The sequence below is a fragment of the Lynx rufus genome, unplaced genomic scaffold (genome assembly GCF_022079265.1).
Source record: "Lynx rufus isolate CCGP_SWC_20201006 ecotype Redwood Valley unplaced genomic scaffold, mLynRuf1.p SCAF_18, whole genome shotgun sequence".
NCBI classification, from domain to species: Eukaryota; Metazoa; Chordata; class Mammalia; order Carnivora; family Felidae; genus Lynx; species Lynx rufus.
This window is the reverse complement of record NW_025814832.1, coordinates 7,648,086-7,666,543: the sequence shown is the minus strand read 5'-3', so window position 1 is coordinate 7,666,543 and position 18,458 is coordinate 7,648,086. Positions and strand designations below refer to the sequence as shown.

The 18,458-nt window shown below is 41.7% G+C and overlaps 1 protein-coding gene across 1 annotated transcript in view; it reads left to right on the top strand.

Annotated features, from left to right (window-relative positions):
* The window catches only part of MYO1D (myosin ID), a 361,161-nt gene that overhangs the window by 212,214 nt on the left and 130,489 nt on the right, over window positions 1-18,458 (top strand). The window contains exon 20 of the mRNA XM_047080805.1: window positions 5,353-5,466. Coding sequence (XP_046936761.1) covers window positions 5,353-5,466 — 114 coding nt within the window. The remainder of the gene's footprint in view (window positions 1-5,352; window positions 5,467-18,458) is intronic.

Below are 18,458 nucleotides of genomic sequence, written 5' to 3'. Positions count from 1 at the left end.
CTGGAGCCTGCTTCGGATTCTGTGTCTCCCTCGCTCTCTGCCCCTCCCCCACTCATACTCTCTGTCTCTCAAAAAATAAATAAATGTTTTAAAAAAATGTACATTGAGGGGCGCCTGGGTGGCTCAGTCAGTTAAACGTCTGACTTCAGCTCAGATCATGATCTCACAGTCTGTGAGTTTGAGCCCCGCATTGGGCTCTGTGCTGACAGCTCAGAGCCTGGAGCCTGCTTCGGATTCTGTGCCTCCCTCTCTCTCTGCCCCTCCCCTGCTCATACTCTGTCTCTCTCTGTCTCAAAAATAAATAAAAACATTTAAAAAAATATTTTTAATGTACATTGCAATTTTGGGAAAAAATTATCAAATTATTTAATTTAAGGAAATGCTTACCAGTATAATTTTTTTCTAATTACTAGGAATCAGGTGTTGGATTTTAAATGTAGGAAAAAATGGGGCACCTGGGTGGCTCAGTCGTTTTAAGTGTCCGAATTCAGCTCAGGTCATGATCTTGCAATCCATGAGTTCGAGCCCCGTATTGGGCTCTGTGCTGACAGCTCTGAGCCTGGGGCCTGCTTCGGATTCTGTATTTCCCTCTTTTTCTGCCCGTCCCCAACTCAGCTCTGTCTCTATCTCTCAAAAATGAATAAATATTGAAATAAATAAATACAATCTTTTTTAAAATGTAGGAAAAAATTAATTCAATATCATTTGTAGCTGTCCGATTATAGAAAGACCCTTTTCTCCATGAAAGTGTGAGTCTATTTTTAGGGGTAGCTACGACCAAGTAATACGGGGTTGCAAGTACAGACACAAGTGTTTCTCTTAGATCCACCCGGGACGGTTCCCGGGGCCGGTCAGCGTTCTGTGCAGAGTATTGTAGTGATGGCTGCTGCTGAGGATCCTGCCCTCCAGAGACATAGACTGTGAAGGAAAAGAGTAACTCATGGGACAGACACTTCAAGAGATGAAAGAAAATGTGCAAATGAATCTCAACAGTTCCAACCAGAAGAAGAAAATAATTCCAGATGAGCAATCCATGTGCTTCTACAGTGCGTGCTATGTTAGGGAGCTTTTTACTAAAAAGATAGCTTAACTGATAGTCTTCCAGCCTCAGAAATAAGAAGGCCAGAATCCACAGTTCCTCTTTCTTCAGTGCAGAAATGGTTTTCCAAGACCAAACCAGGCAACGGGGACTTCAGCTGTTGAGCAAACGTGCTTTCATTTGCCACTGGGGAAATCTGTTTCGCACGTTACGCAACCTCCCCAGTGTGCTGCTGTATTTTCTAGTCTGACAGTTCTTATCACCAACACTGACTGGCTCACGTGGGGAAGAATGCCTCTTGAAATTATCTTGTGGGGTTAAAAGTGCTCTCAAAACCAACAGATGAGCAAATGCTACAAGTCGCCCACTTTGGTACTGGGTGCTGCGAGGTGTAAGAAAAAAGCCACCATATGACAGTGACCCGCAAGGAGCTTCCAGTCTGGCTGGAAGACAGAATTACTGTCTGTGAAATAATAAAGCGGTAAATAAGAATCAGCCCTGGATATTTGAGATGCTACACTGTTTTGCTTCTGTAGTTGTGTTGAGGTATACAGTTCAGTGAGTTTTGGCTGGTGCGTACACCCATGTAAATCACAGCCCTGTCCCAATATAAAACATTTCCGTCACCCTGAAAAGCCCTCTCGTGCCCCTTCTGAGCCAAGCCCTACCACCACCAAAGGCAACCACTCTTCTGAGTACTTTTACCATAAAATATTCTGCTGTTTCTTGACCTTCATTTAAAAAAAAAAAAGATTTTTACTTTGTTTTGAAGTAAATTTGTAAGTTTTATTTATAACTATTTTGCTAACTTATTTTTGGCTACTTTACAAGGGAAGCAGCTTTTTTATATACTTCCAATTTTAAGATAATCTGAGTAATCTCTTATACTGGCTGAGTTACTTAAATCTAGATTAGTGAGGTTATAATCAGATTATCACAAGTTTTGTGAGTAAAATCAATCTCCTGTGCCAAACATAGCTTCAACTATAAGTTTAAAAACACAGTGTTCTAGGGGCGCCTGACTGGCTCAGTCAGTTGAGCGTCTGACTTCAGCTCAGGTCATGATCTCACGATTCGTGAGTTTGAGCCCCCATGTCAAGCTCTGTGCTGACAGCTCAGAGCCTGGAGCCTGCTTAGATTCTGTGTCTCCCTCTCTCTCTGCCCCTCCCCCACTTGCGCTCTGTCTCTCTCCCTCTCAAAAATAAATAAACATTAAAAAATATTTAAAACAACAAAGAGGGGCACCTGGGTGGCTCAGTCGGTTGATTCTCTGACTTCAGCTTAGGTCACAATCCCCTGGTTCATGGGTTCGAGCCCTGTGTCGGGCTCTGTGCTGACAGCTCAGAGCCTGGAGCCTGCTTCAGATTCCGTGTCCCCTCTTTCTCTGCCCCTTCCCCTGCTTGTGCTCTGTCTCCCCAAAAAATGAATAAACGTTAAAAATTAAAAAAAAAAAAACCAACAGTGTTCTAAGGGGCGCCTGGGTGACTCAGTCGGTTAATCATCCAACTCTTGATCTCAGTTCAGGTCATGATCTCATAGTCGTGAGTTCAAGCTCCAAATCAGTCTCTGTGCTGACAGCATGGAACCTGCTTGGGGTTCTCTCTCTGCCCCTTCCCTGCCCACACTGGCTCTCTCTCTCTCAAAATAAATAAATAAACTGTAAAAAAATAAAAACACAGTGTTCTGCACAACTATTTTAACAAGTATATTTTTTTCATAACAAGCATCCATGGTCTAGAAATTACAAGTGTCTTTGAAATTATTAAAACTTTACAATTATTAAATGAAAACTTTTGCCCTTTTAGTAGAGAAGTGTAGATAGTAACTAAATTTCACAATAAGAAGATAGAGACTAAGGATAGATTTAACTTTATTGTCTTGGAATTTATAAGCATCAGCAAACCTTCCTTTCTTTCAGAAAAAAGGGTTTGGGACAGGATCTGGTGTTTTACGTGAGCAAAAACGCTTTGGCCAATAGCTCGTTGTATTCTCAAGTATCCTGCTTTATTAGAAAAACCCTGTGCCTTTAGTTGCGATGTTAATTTTTGGTTTCACTCTTAACTCTACATGCATCCTATATATTCATTCTACAACTGTGTGATAGAAGTTCCAAGGAAAGAGTGATCATTTTTTACTTTAGGAATTTTAGAGGCTTTGTAACGGAATAAGAACTTGAGCAATATCTTAAAATATATATAGATAAAAAAGGAGAGAGTGGAAAATCACAAACATTTAAGAGAGAGAGTAACATGAAGAAACCTGTCGGGAGCAGAGCCCTTCCAGAAATAAAGTTTAAAAAGGAGAACGGGGGGTGTCTGTCTGGCTCAGTCGGTAGAGCATGTGACTCTTTTGATTTCAGGGTTGTGAGTTTGAGCCCCACGTGGGGTGTAGAGACTCCCCAAAAATAAGAAGAATACTAAAATCTTTAAGATAAAAAAAATAAATAAAAAGAAAAGTGGCAGATAGAAAAACTCTTAGGGCTCCTGGGTGGCTCAGTTGGTTGAGCGTCCAACATCAGCTCATGTCATGATCTCACAGTTCATGGGTCTGAGCCTTACCTCTGTGATGACAGCTCAGAGCCTGGAGCCTGCTTCGGATTTTGCATCTCCTTCTCTTTCTCTCTCTGCCCTTCCCCCACTCACACTCTGTCTCTGTCTCCCTCTCTCTCTCTCAAAACTAAACATTAAAAAAAATTTTTTTTGAAAAAAGGAAAAACTCTTGAAAGTCAGGTAAAGGAATCAGAATCTGAGTGTCAGGAGACCTTGGAGACTCTAGTCTTTGTATTCAAAGCAGGAATCCCCCTACCACATCCACATCAGGCATTCACTTTGATTCTGCTTGAATCCTTTCCTTGTGGGGCATTTACTGCCCTTCCACGCGGCCCACTCTTGTTACGGACGGTAGTAATTATGAGGCATTTGTACCATTGCCTGTGGAAGGCACTGTCCATTTTTGAACATGTAGATTTAATGACATATTCGTTATACTTAAGGAAATTTCGTCTAAAATACACCTATCCATTGCATTAGGAAAAGGGCAGAATGCATTGTTTCAAATAGGGGTTATGTTTTTTATAGCTTTATTGAGATATAATTCACATACCATACCGTTCACCATTTTAAAGTATACAATTCATTGGATTTTACTGTGTTCACAGAGTTGTATTTCCATTACCACAGTTTTCATAACTCCTTAGCTGTCAGCCCTGCAAACTTTCCATCTCCCCCAGCTGAGGCAACCAATGATCTACTTTCTGTTTCTACAGATTTGCTTATTCTGGACATTACATATAAATGGGATCACACAATATGTGGTCTTCTGTTACTGGCTTCCTTTACTTAGCATAATCTTTTTAAGGTTCATCCATGTTACAGCGTGTATCAATACTTACTTCTTTTTACTGACACATTATATTCCATTGTGCGGATATATCCTATTTTATTATCCGTTCATCAGTTGATGGACATTTAGGTTGTTTCTTCTTTTTCACTGTCATGATTACTGCTGCTGTGCACATTCATGCACAAGTTTTTGTGTGGCTATGTTTTCAATTCCCTTGTGTATATACCTAGGAGTAGAATTTCTGGGTCATATGCTAACTCTATATTTAACTATTTGAGGAACTGCTGGACTGTTTTCCAAAGCAACTGCATCATTTTACATTCCCACCAGAAGTGATGAAGGTTCCAGTTCTCCACATCCTGGCCAATATTTGTTATTACCTGTCTTTTTTATTATTGTCATTCTAGTGGGTGTGAAGGTGGTATCTCATCGTGGTTCTGATTGACATTTCTCTGGCGGCTAATGATGTCACGCATCTTTTCCTGTGTTTCTTGGCCACTTGTCTGTCTTCTCTGGAGAAATGTCTATTCCAATCCTTTACCTGGTTTTTTGTCATTTTATTATTGAGTTACATATTCTAGGTTCAATATACGTTCTCTTCCTTTAGAGATACAAGCCCCTTATCAGAAATGTGATTTGCAAAACATTTTCTCCTATCCTCTGGGTCGTCTTTTCATTTTTTTAATAGTGTCCGGGTCACATGTTTTTAGTCCCATAATTCTTCTGGGTTTTTCTTGTTTTCCCTGTTAAACTGTAAAATTGTGAAATTTAAATTGTAAAATTCTACAAACCCAGAAACCACTACTCCTTCTAGATCTCTGTTCATCCAGGAGAACGGGCCTTGCATGGTACATATCTGTTCAAGAATGTGTCTCCACCACCAGCCACTGCTGCCCCTAGAGGTTTTCCTGCAGATAATTTGATTTCATTCTGGGTGAGATATTATAGTTTATTGGTTTGTTTTCTTACAGGTGAATCGATTTAGTAAGGTGGAAGACCGAGCAATTTTTGTCACTGACCGTCACCTATATAAGATGGACCCCACTAAACAGTACAAGGTGATGAAGACAATTCCGCTCTATAATGTAAGTGTTTTCTGCTCCTTTCTGAATAAGGGATTCTTAACCTGGTATTCCTGGACCCCTAGTGGGTCAGTAATTGATCACTACAACCTTTGGGGCTTTAGGGAGCCCATGAATTCCTGAAATTGTATGCCAATCTTATGTTTTGTACAAATGCACAATTTTCCATAAGAAGGATCCAAGAGTGCCTGGCTGGAGCGTGTGACTTTTGATCTTGGGTTCATGAGTTCAAGCCCCACGTTGGGTGTGGAGCCTATTTAAAAAAAAAAAAAAAGAGGAAGAAGAAAAAGAAGGATCTGAAGTTACCAATAAATTAATGAAGCATTAAAAAGCCAAGTGTAAGTGTTCTGCATTCTGTGTGATCTTTCTGTATTCCTAATCTTACGTACTGCTTAAATGTTGTGGCACATAATGTATTTTCTTATATATTTTCAAGAGGTTTGTTTTTATAGGGAGATGGAATCAGGTAGAAAAACAGTAGAGAATTACTTTATGAAACCATTACCTCTCTTTCAGAGGTAAAATGTGTGCTGTTCCCAAAAGTTCTTTTCACCAATATATTTTCCCTCTGATCTAAACTCACTCAGCTGTTCTCCATGGGGTTTTCAAGTTCTATAATCATTTCTCATTTGAAATATGAAATTTGGTGGATATCTCCCCGAATCTCAATATAAGATTTTTTTTTTTAATTTTTCTCCTGCTGTATGTGGTCTGCTTTACAAGTGACTGTTGGTTCTGATTCTTCAGAAAGATCCTCCTGACTACCAGATCCTTTTGAGAGTCAGGTGGTTTTTGTCTGTCTGCTAGTTCCTAAGGAGAGAGGTCTGTGTTTGTCCAATAATAGAATCCATGAGGAGTATTATTTAAAGATTATTTTAAATCCTTTTGGTATCTGCAAAAGGGAATAGGAAACATACTGTTTTGTAGTTTTATGTTGTTAAATCAAGAGTCCTGTTGGTTGTGAGGGACCACAGAAGGGAAACTATTCCTGGGTTTGCTAAATGATTTGGGACGTCACTGCAGGGTTGATTATGGGGTTGAAATTTGTGTCCATTACACTCCCTGCCCCCAACCCAATATACACACATGCATCTTTCTCCCTTTCAATAAAAAGGCTAATGGATTGCAGCTAAGAAGAAAATAATATTCTAGGACATTCTTGATTTCATATTGTCTTCTTAGCAAGCGCTTGTAATCTCATGTATCAATCACAGTTTAAGCCTAATAACTGCCGTCTTAGAGTAGGAGACGAAGGAGGATATGGGAGAAAATCAGATTTTGTCAAAGTCAAATGAAGTGTGGAAACAAACAAAAAAATAAATTGTGGCCTGTGTTTTATTTCTTTACTTTCTATTAAAGGGAGATCAATCAGAGCACTTGATACAAGTTCAATAAATAGCTACGCAACTCTTTGAACCGAAGTTATTTTGCCAAACTGTCATCCTTTTTCATGGTGACTTGTGTGTCACTGTTCCCCTTCATCATCAGCATCGTTGTCAATGTTGTAAACAATATATAATATAAAAATTAACGGCGTTTAACAATTGCAGTAAAGGTAAAACAATGTCAGTAGAATGGGTGCACACTGTCACGGATGCTATCAGTCCTCTGCCTGTATCCCACTGCACCCCCTGATCATTTCTGGGCACACCTTCCTGACTCCAACAGTCAATGTCCTTGTCAAAAGTCCCCCATCAGGCTGTCAGAACCCCCTTTGCCTGCGGCCCACGGTGGTAACTGGTTTAACAAGGCCCTGTTGGCTGCCTTTCTCTCCCTGAACCATCTCTCCACTCCCTTGCCAGCGTCCCTGCCCCTCCCAAATCACTTCTGTATGTTTACCAGCCTTCGTCTCGGGGTCTGCTTTGGGAAGAACTAACTTTGGAGTAGCGGCTGCATCTTAGAGGGCGCCAGGTTGAAGGGGACAGAGGACTTCCAACTGAATCTATAAAAATGTTCTTTCAGTCTGAAACAATTATGGCAAACTATTAAGTGTTGTTCGTAAAAACATGAGTCTTTGTGGCTTTTTTCTTTAAACTTTCTGTATGATCAGAATATTTTGAAATTAAACAGAGTTTAAGACAAGGAACCTTTAAACAATGATAAGAGTAGTGAAGAAACTGGGAAGGGAAGGAAGAAGATGATCTCAGTTTTAACCATGTTGTGTTTCAAGGCAGTGGTGAAACTTGGAAGGTATACATTGCACAGATAATTGGAAATCCAATATAGAGGAGGAAAGAATTCAGCACTCAAGATAAAAATTCAAGAGTGGATCCATGTATAATTGGAGGCTGAAATTATGAGTCTCGAGAGAGAAAGGCGGCAGGTGACTCGAGAACATTCACAGCTAAACGGTCAGCAAAGAATCGCTGAAAGAAATGGAGTAGAAGGAAATCTCTCAATGGGCTTCCATTTGCTCACCTCTCTTTTAATGCATTGAAAGAGCTCTAGTCTCCCTTCAGTACCATCGGTTATGAGTTATTCTAAGAAAGATAAGAACTATAGGAACACTGTTTCAGAATCCAGTTGGAAAGTTCTCAGAACTCAGAGTAATCGCTGAGAACAGATAGCTGAGGGGCCCACACCCTTCTCATTCTCATGCCTCTCGCTTCTTTTTCATAGGCTCCTTTCCTGTCTCAGTTAAGCTTTTCTGTCCCCAGCAAACAGATTGGGACCATATACTGTCTTGAGTAATGTTTTTAATGAGGATACACATGGTAATCAGGGAGAAGAATCTGGCGAAAGCTAAGGAAATGCTACCATTCGGTGTTGAAAGAAGCTCTAAGGGGCTGTGTTATCCTGTAGCCCCCTGAGCAGCACGAGTGCTGGGAGAGTCTGCGTTCCTGCCATCCTCTCAGGCTCTACTTCTCTCTGTGTGTCTTCTTACTAACAGTCGCCGTCCTTGCCAAATGGCATGGGCCAGCACTAGGCTTAGATCTAAATCAGCCAACCCAGCAAACCATCCGAGTGTCATCCTGCAGTAACATATTGCACACAGGCTCCAGATGAGGCCTCCCCATAGCAACCAATTCCGTATGATCCACATTGCTACCGTAGTTCCTTGTTAAGCACTTGTTAATCCATGCATCGTCTTCCCTGACTTTTCCTGGGATAGCATGGATAATTACTACAGTTCATTTGGGGCATAATTGATCCCTTCCCCCTACAATCTTTGACTGCTGACCTTAGGCCGAAGTCATCTTTGGGCCCTGGTCACAGAGCATGCTGGGGTGGGTCAATAGGAGAGAAGTGCTTCAAACAGGCAGCTTCCTCAGGCACCCTTGGACTCCTCCCACCTACACCTGTTCCAATCTCCTGGCTCCCAGTCTTCGTCAAACAAAAACTAAATCATGCTCATGGATGCCCATTGCGGTAAGAGTTTAGGTGATGCTGTAGTTTGGCTATGTGTCTAATCAGTTTCTAAATCTGGTCTTCATCAGTGCTTTTTAGCAGAATGTGTTTCCTTAACTGCTTCCAGCCCGCAATATGGGACCAATATTTGTTGCTTTCCTAATGCACCGTAAAAAGTACTCAACCAATTTACTATCTCTGCATCTCCTAACCCATTGACCTTGTATAAAGCAGTAGCACCTAAATGCCCCAGGCACTTAACTCTAATGGGCACATGCAGCAGCTCCCAGGGGCTCCCCAGAGATCGGTTAAGTGACTGCTTTATCCCTCCAAACCACAGCTTTACATGCTGGGTGGAGAGATCCTATTCCTTGTTGACAAGCTTGCAGCAACCAGGTGCACATCCCGTCTGAGAGGTGTTTCTTGTAGCATCCTGGTGCCTCATTTCTTTCTGCTAGATCTTGAGGCATAATGAACAGAGACTTAAGGAGACTCAAGAAATGGGGAGTTACACCTCAGTTAGAATGCCAGTGTAGTAATTATCTTCATTTGGGGTTTTAGAGAGCTGTAGACCAGATTGTCTTGTTACAGCCTCAGTAACTAAACTCTTCATTCAACAAGTGATTGCCGAATACTCATTATGTGCCAGACATATAGGTATTGTGGCACAGAAGTGTCAAAATAGTCAAAATCTCTGCCTTACAGAATTTACATTGCAGTGGGGAGGGGAGGCAGCAGACTCTACTTACATGTATATATTTGTGCATATATGTATATGTATGCATGCATATATATACATATATATACACATCATATAATCCATTAGAAGGGATAAGGGAAGAAATAGAATAGGGAAGGAAGATAGAGGATATGAGGGGTGTTATAATTTCAAATAGAGTGATCAGGCCTCACCGAGAAGTTGACATTTAAGCAGAGACTCATAGGAGCTAAAGAATGAGCCATATGCTTACTTGGAGGAAAAGTATTTAGGGTACAAGGAACAGCAAAGACACAGAGACGTGAGCAGGGAGGAAAGAGCGAGCCTATGGGGGGCTGGAAATGTTTTGCGCCTTGATCTGGTAGCAGTTACTCTTCTGTATATGTTTGTTAAAATTCACCAGGCTGTTTCCTTGAGATTTGTACTTTCTGCTGAGTGTAAGCTATATACCTCAATAAAGGGGGAGGCAAAAGAGAAAAAGAAAGCTATCTATGAAAGAGGATAAGGGAGGGGGCATGTCAAAGAGAAAAGTGAAGTAAATGAAGCAAATGATAATTCAAGCCCAGGGGGAGTTCTGACCCACTCAACAGCCAATGGTGTGTGGACCATTATCGCACAGCATGTGAAACACGTGACAGTCATGTTTGCTTTCTCCTCTGTCTAAACAAGAGTACATCCCCACTCCCCTCCACCCAGAGACGCAGCCCTCAGCTGTCCCTCAGAGGAGAGGAGAAGACATTAACTAAGCGAGGGTGGACGCCTGATATAAGGGAAGCCAGTTGTAGGCTGCCAGTGACCCAGTCCTGGGGCCAAGAGCTCCTTGCGGTACCTCTTACGTTCCCTCCGTGTTCCTAACATTGATCAGATGTGCTTTTTTCTCATTGTTTCCCAGATCAGTTTTGCTGGAGACCTTTTTTATTGATTTTATTACCTTTTCATTGACCTCTGCTCTTGTTTTTTTTCTTCTCCATTCTCTAGATTTACTCTGTTGGTTCCTTTTCTAGCTTTTTGAGTTGAGGGGTTAGCTGCTTTCATTTTTATTGATTGATTGATTGATTGATTGATTGATTTACATCCAAGTTAGTTAGCATATAGTGCAATAATGATTTCAGGAATAGGTTCCAGTGATTCATCCCCTATGTGTAACACCCAGTGCTCATCCCAACAAGTGTCTTCCTTAATGCCCCTTATCCATTTAGCCCATCCCCCCACCCACAGCCCCTCCAGCAACCCTCAGTTTGTTCTCTGTATTTAAGAGTCTCTTATGTTTTGTCCCCTCCTTGTTTTTATATTATTTTTGCTTCCCTTCTCCTATGTTCATCTGTTTTGTATCTTAAAGTCCTCATATGAGTGAAATCATATGATATTTGCCTTTCTCTGACTGATTTCGCTTAGCATACTACCCTCTAGTTCTATCCACATAGTTGCAAATGGCAAGATTTCATTCTTTTTGATTGCTACATAATACTCCATTGTATATATATACCACATCTCCTTTATCCATTCATCCGTCAGTGGACATTTGGGGTCTTTCCATACTTTGGGTATTGTCAGTAGAACTATAAACATTGGGGTGGATGTGCCCCTTTGAAGCAGCATACCTGTATCCCTTTGATAAATACCTAGTAGTGCAATTGCTAGGTCATAAGGTAATTCTATTTTTAATTTTTTGAGAACCTCCATACTGTTTTCCAGAGTTGCTGCACCAGTTTGCATTCCTACCAGCAGTGCAAAAGAGATCCTCTTTCTCCGCATCCTCACCAACATCTGTTGTTGCCTGAGTTGCTGATGTTAGCCATTCTGACAGGTGTGAGGTGGTATCTCATTGTGGTTTTGATTGCTATTTCCCTGATGATGAATGACATCGAGCATTTTTTCATGTGTCTGTTAGTCATCTGGATGTCTTCTTTGGAGAAGTGTCTATTCATGTCTTTTGCCCATTTCTTCACTGGATTATTTGTTTTTTGGGTTGAGTTTGACAAGTTCTTTATAGATTTTGGAGACTAACCCTTTATCTGATATGCCATTTGTAAATATCTTCACCCATTCCGTCAGTTGCCTTTTAGTTTTGCTGATTGTTTTCTTCTCTGTGCAGAAGCTTTTTATTTTGATGAAGTCCCAATAGTTCATTTTTGCTTTTGTTTCCCTTGCCTTCGGAGACGTGTTGAGTAAGAAGTCGCTGCTGCCAAGATCAAAGAGGCTTTTGCCTGCTTTCTCCTCAAGGATTTTGATGGCTTTCTGTCTTTCATCCATTTGGAGTTTATTTTTGTGTGTGATGTAAGAAAGCAGTCCAGGTTCATTCTTCTGCATGTCGCTGTCCAGTTTTCCCAGCACCATTTGCTAAAAAGACTGTGTATTCCATTGGATATTCTTTCCTGCTTTGTCAAAGATTAGTTGGCCATACGTTTGTGGGTCCATTTCTGGGTTCTCTGTTCTGCTCCACTGATCTGAGTGTCTGTTTTTGTGCCAGAACCATACTGTCTTGGTGATTACAGCTTTGTAATACAGCTTGAAATCCAGGATTGTAATGCCTTCAGCTTTGGTTTTCTTTTGCAGGATTGCTTTGGCTATTCGGGGTCTTTTCTGGTTCCATACAAATTTTAGGATTGTTTGTTCCTAGCTCTGTGAAGAATGCTGATGTTATTTTGATAGGGATGCTTTTGTTTTTAAATTTTAGTTTTTAAAAATGCATTTAAGGGGCGCCCGGGTGGCGCAGTCAGTTAAGCGTCCGACTTCAGCCAGGTCACGATCTCGCGGTCCGTGAGTTCGAGCCCCACGTCGGGCTCTGGGCTGATGGCTCAGAGCCTGGAGCCTGTTTCCGATTCTGTGTCTCCCTCTCTCTCTGCCCCTCCCCCGTTCATGCTCTGTCTCTCTCTGTCCCAAAAATAAATAAACGTTGAAAAAAAAAATTTTTTTTTAAATGCATTTAAAACTGTAAATTTGTGTTTATGAATGACCTTGAGCTGAACTTCACATGTTCTAATATGTGGTATCATCCTTGTTGTTCCATTTTAATTACTTTGTCATTTCCATTGTGAGTTCTTTAAGCCATGGGCTGTTTAGTGGTATATTTTCCAATTATTTTGTATATGATAATTCATAGTACATGTGTGTATGTGTTTTCTATAGGGAGGAAGTTCACAAACTTCAAATTCGTTTATTGTGAAACAATCTGTTTTGTATATATTTTATGTATACAAAAAAATTAATTTAAAAAATTAAAAATTCAAAAAAGAATTAATGTATATAACACCACATGAATCTGTTACCCTATAGCCAACATTCTACTGCACTGGCATTACCCCTAAGTTATTTTTTAAATATAAGAATCTATCAGATCACTATCTGTTGTATTGTTCTCATCAGTTTCTGTTAACACTAAAACATACTGCAGAATTAAAAACATTTAAAGAGAAGTGAATTAAAATCTAGAAGGAAGAGGGGCACCTGGCTGCCTCAGTCAGTTGGTTAAGCTTCTGACTCCTGATCTTGGCTCAGGTCATGATCTCAGAGTTCATGGGTCCAAGCCCTGCACTGGGCTCTGTGCTGATGGCATGGAGCCTACTTGGTATTCTGTCTCCCTCTCTGCCCCTCCCCCGTTTGCTCGCTCACTCTCTCATGCTCTCTCAAAATAAATAAAAATAAACTTTAAAAAAGGAAGGAAAAAGAAAGAAAAAAGAACAAACTAAAAGATAACCATTTTCCTTTTCTTTTTTTAATGTTTTATTTATTTTTGAGAGAGAGAGACAGAGTACGAGCGGGGAAGGGCCAGAGCAAGAGGGAGACAGAATGTGAAGCAGGCTCCAGGCTCTGAGCTGTCAGCACAGAGCCCAACACAGAGTCGAACCCACAAACTGTGAGATCATGACCTGAGCCAAAGTCAGACGCTCAACCAAGTAGCCACCCAGGTGCCCCTAAGCATTTTTCATTTTATGGCTTAGAAATTTCAGGGCACTTGGGTGACTCAGTTGGCTAAACATCTGACTGACTCTTGATTTCAGCTCAGGTCTTTTTTTTTTTTTTTTAAGATGTTTTATTTTTGAGAGAACAAGAGAAAGAGTGCAAACAGGGGAGGGGCAGAGAGAGAGGGAGACACAGAATGTGAAACAGTCTCCAGGCTCCAAGCTGTCAGCACAGACAGAGCCAGTACGGGGCTTGAACACAAGAACCGTGAGATCGTGACCGTGAGATCGTGACCTAAGTCAGACACTTAACCGACTGAACCACCCATGCACCCCTCATCTCACTCTTGATATCAGGGTGGTGAGTTCAGGCCCCACACTGGGCTCTGTGCTGGGCATGAAGCCTACAAGGAAGGAAGAAGGGAAGGGAAGAGAAGGGAAGGGAGGGGAGGGGAGGGGAGGGAAGGAGGAAAGAAGGGAAAGGAAAGGAAAGGAAGAAAGAAAGGAAGAGGGAAGGAAGGGAAGGGAGGGAGGGAAGGAAGGAGATGGAGGGAAGGAAGGAAGAAGAAAGAGAAAGGGGGGAGAGAGAGAGAAAGAAAGAAAGAAAGGGAAAGAGAAAAAGAGAAGGAGGGAGGGAAGGAGGATGGAAGGACGGAAGGAAGGAATCCCCTTCTTCTCTGCCATTGCCCCATTATTCACTCTTACCATCTCTCTAACAGGTCAAAGCAGTATTATTAATCCCTTACATCAATACGTAAAATAGTCCCAGTCCAGTTTCTCTTTGAAAATGAGTGTCCCGGGGCGCCTGGGTGGCGCAGTCGGTTAAGCGTCCGACTTCAGCCAGGTCATGATCTCACGGTCCGTGAGTTCGAGCCCCGCGTCAGGCTCTGGGCTGATGGCTCGGAGCCTGGAGCCTGTTTCCGATTCTGTGTCTCCCTCTCTCTGCCCCTCCCCCGTTCATGCTCTGTCTCTCTCTGTCCCAAAAATAAATAAAAAAACGTTGAAAAAAAAATTTTAAAAAAAAAAGAAAATGAGTGTCTGGGGGCGCCTGGGTGGCTCAGTCGGTTGAGCGTCCGACTTCGGCTCAGATCACGATCTCGCGGTCTGTGAGTTCGAGCCCCGCGTGGGGCTCTGGGCTGATGGCTCAGAGCCTGGAGCCTGCTTCCGATTCTGTGTCTCCCTCTCTCTCTGCCCCTCCCCCGTTCATGCTCTGTCTCTCTCTGTCTCAAAAATAAATAAATGATAAAAAAAAAAAAGAAAAGAAAATGAGTGTCTGAACTAGAACTGAATATATCTTTGCTTTTTTATTCTACTTTTTGGTGACAGGATCCCATTAGAATAGAGATTTTCAAACTTTCTCATGAGGCTTGGGGTAATTGAAGTAAAACTGAGGTCACTGGATTAGCAGACCCTTGGAAGGTTTTATTGACATGTGGCATACCCCGCCCACCTGTTCACATCCGGGCAAATATTTTAACTCTTTTATTGGAGTATACCCTACATGCAGAAAAGTGCACAAAGCTTAAGGGTAGAGCTTGATGAATGATCACAAAGTGAACCCATCTATTCAGCCGTTACCAAAGTCGAGACACAGGCCATTAATAGGCCAGAAAGCCCCATTGTGTTCCCTCCCGGTCACTGTCTTTTAGTGTTTATGTGCATACGCTTTCATTGGACACTTACCCCGGCATGAAACTGTAGTGGACAGATGCAGTTTCCCAAAGGAGAGTGCTCATGTACACCTCCACCAACAGCGTGTGACCGTTCCAGGTGCAGCTGCCATCTCTCCAGCACTGGCTATGGAGAGTGTCCTCAGTGTTAGCTGTTTGGGTAGGTATGTGGCAGTTACTCATTGTGGGGTGTTTTTCCCCCAGCTTTATTGAGATGTAATTGACATATAACATTGTTCAAGTGTAAGGTGCACAGTGGGCCGATGTGATACACTTACACGTTGCAAAATGGTTACCACCTTAGCATTGGCCCACAGTGCCATCACATCACATAATTACAGTTTCTTTTTTGTGGTGAGAGTATTTTAGGATCCACTCGCTTAGCAACTTTCAAGTATATAATGCAGTATCATTAACTGCCATCACCATTGCCATTCAGCAGTTTCCTAGAACTTACTCATCTTACAACTGGAAGCTTGTGCCCTTCGTCCAGCATCTCCCACATCCCCTGCTCGCCAGCCGCCGTAACCGCCACTCTACTCTCTATTTCTGTGAGTTTGGCTTTGTTAGATTCCACGTGTAAGCAAGATCATATAGTATTTCTTTGTCTGGTTTATTTGGTCCAGATGGTAGGATTTCTTTCTCTCGTGGCTGAATAATATACGGTTATGTATATATACCACATCTTTATCCATTCACTTGTTGATAGATGTGGATTGTGTTTTGTATTTGCATTGCCCTTTTTACTAATAAGGTCTGGCACCTTTTTTGTGTGTTTATGGATCATTTGGATGCCTTTTGTGAATCTCTTGCCCATCTTTCTATTCAGTTGTCTTTTAAAAGTTGATTTCTATGGGCGCCTGGGTGGCTCAGTCAGGTAAGCGTCTGACTTAGGCTCAGGTCAGGATCTCGCAGTTTGTGAGTTCAAGCCCCACACTGGGCTCTGTGCTGACAGCTCAGAGCCTGAATTCTGCTTCTGATTCTGTGTCTCCCCATCTTCTCTCTGCCCCTCCCCTGCTTGTGCTCTATCTCTCTCTGTCTCTCAATAATAAATAAATGTCAAAAAAATATTTTAAAAAATAAAAAATAAAAGTTGATTTCTAGTTCTCTTTATATTTTGCACAAGTGCCCCTTAGCAGTTACAGACGTTACATATATTTTCTGACTCTGTGACTTGACTTTTCATTCTGTAATGGTGGGTGGGTTTGAACAAAATTTTTTTATGTTAATGGAGCTCAGCTGAGCACTTTTTTCCTTTGAGGTTGATCCAGGGGTTTTTTTGTTTGAGAAGTCGTTCCCCATCCCAAGGTCACAAAGGCATCTTCTGCTGTACTCTATACACTTTATTGCTTTACCTTTCACATCGACAGCCACAGTGCTCCTAGAATTGATTTCTGTGTGTATGTGACGCTGTAGCCCTGCATTCATTTTCCCCCCTGCGTATAAACAATCGGCCTAGTACCACTCATTAATTTCCATATCCCTCCCCTTCCATTTCACCTTCCTCCCAGCGTGATGTTCTCACTAGCCACAGCCATATACATGGAAAGAGAGCAGAGGAGGGTGGTAAAGCAGATCTCATCAAAAGTGACAACATTTCCTCATTTTCTTTGTCTTAAAGTCAAATTCCTTTGGGAGTCTGGCAGGTTCAGAAATGAATGAAGCCCATACTCTACCACAGGGCAGTCATCCCTCCACTGTCATCGCCATGGCCATGCCTGAGCCCCACTATGCCAGGCCTTTGGATTCCCCTAAAAAAAGCTGAAGTCTGTATTTGATGTTAGTCTCCTGATTGTTAAATGCCGTGCAAGCCAAATAAAACACATCTGTTGGCCATATTCAGCCCATAGGTCACCACTTTGCTACTCCTATTAAAAAAAAAAAAAGATCTTTGAGGCACCTGGGTGGCTCAGTCAGTTCAGTGTCTGACTTTGACGCAAGTCATGATCTCACAGTTCATGGGTTTGGGCCTTGTGTTGAGCTCTGTGCTGACAGCTCAGGGCCTGGAGCCTGCTTCAGATTCTCTGTCTTCCTCTCTCTCTCTGCCTTCCCCCACTCACGCTCTGTCTCTCTCTCTCTCTCTCTCTCTCTCAAAAATAAACATTAAAAAAAAAAGATCTCGTCATCTGCTTTCTTTTTTTTTTTAAGTTTATTTATTATTTTGAGAGAGAGAAAGAGCAAGGAAGGGGCGGAGAGAGAGGGAGAGAGAGGATCCCAAGCAGGCTCTGCCCTGTCAGCACAGAGCCCGTGCGGGGCTCCCACAAACCATGAGCTCATGACCTGAGCCAGAATCCAGAGTCAGGTGTTTAACCAACTGAGCCACCCAGGTACCCTGTTGTCATTTGTTAGTTTAAATGAGCTATACCTGTGTGTCTCAGCCTCTTCCATGCCAAACTTTAAAACTTCTAAAATCTACGTTATGTTTTATTCTGGATTTTGTGTAGCAGGAACCGTAGAAACACTAACCATTTCTCACTTATAAAAAGCTATCACTGGGTGTGAGCTTCATAGAAGGATACATTTCCTACTTCAATTAGCAAGGAAGGAAAGGAATAAAGGAAATTTTGGGAGAGGTGTCTTTCTTGTCTGGAGAACTCTCTGCCTCCTCAGTGTTAAATGCTAATTCCATCCTTCTGACTTTTTATTATCAAGTTTTTCGAATGTATAGAGAAGCTGAAAGAATAGTAAGGGAATAAATGCCCTTATGCCCTCCACCTAGATTCAATAAATATTTGTTTTTTTGCTGTATTTGTTTGCTCTCTCTCATGACACTTTGCCACCAAATGCTCCTGTGTGTATATGCCCCTGCGAACAAGGACCTTCTCCTTCATAACTATCGTCCCATTTTCATATCTGAGAAAAAAAACATTTCCATAATATCACTTAGTATCTAGCACTTAGTTAAATTTCTCCACTCATTCAAAGAAAGTCTTACACTTATTTTTAAAAATAGTTTCCTATTGTAGAGGTACATGTCTTTTAGTCCAGAACTGTACCTCCACATACAGTCTTTTTTTCATGATGTTGGCTTTTTATTTATTTGTTTATTATTTTTACATTTTTTAATGTTTTTATTTATTTTTGAGAAAGAAAGGGACAGAGCTTGAGAACCATAAGATCGTGTCCTGAGCCAAAGTCGGACACTCAACCGAGTGAGCCACCCAGGCGCCCCTAATTTTTTTTTAACATTTTTTTAAATTTTTTTAATGTTTATTTATTTTTGAGAGAGAGAGAGAGACAGTGTGAGTAGGGGAGGGGCAGAGAGAGAGAGAGAGAGACAGAATCCGAAGCAGGCTCCAGGCTCTGGGCTGTCAGCACAGAGCCTGACGTGGGACTCAAACTCATGAACTGTGAGAT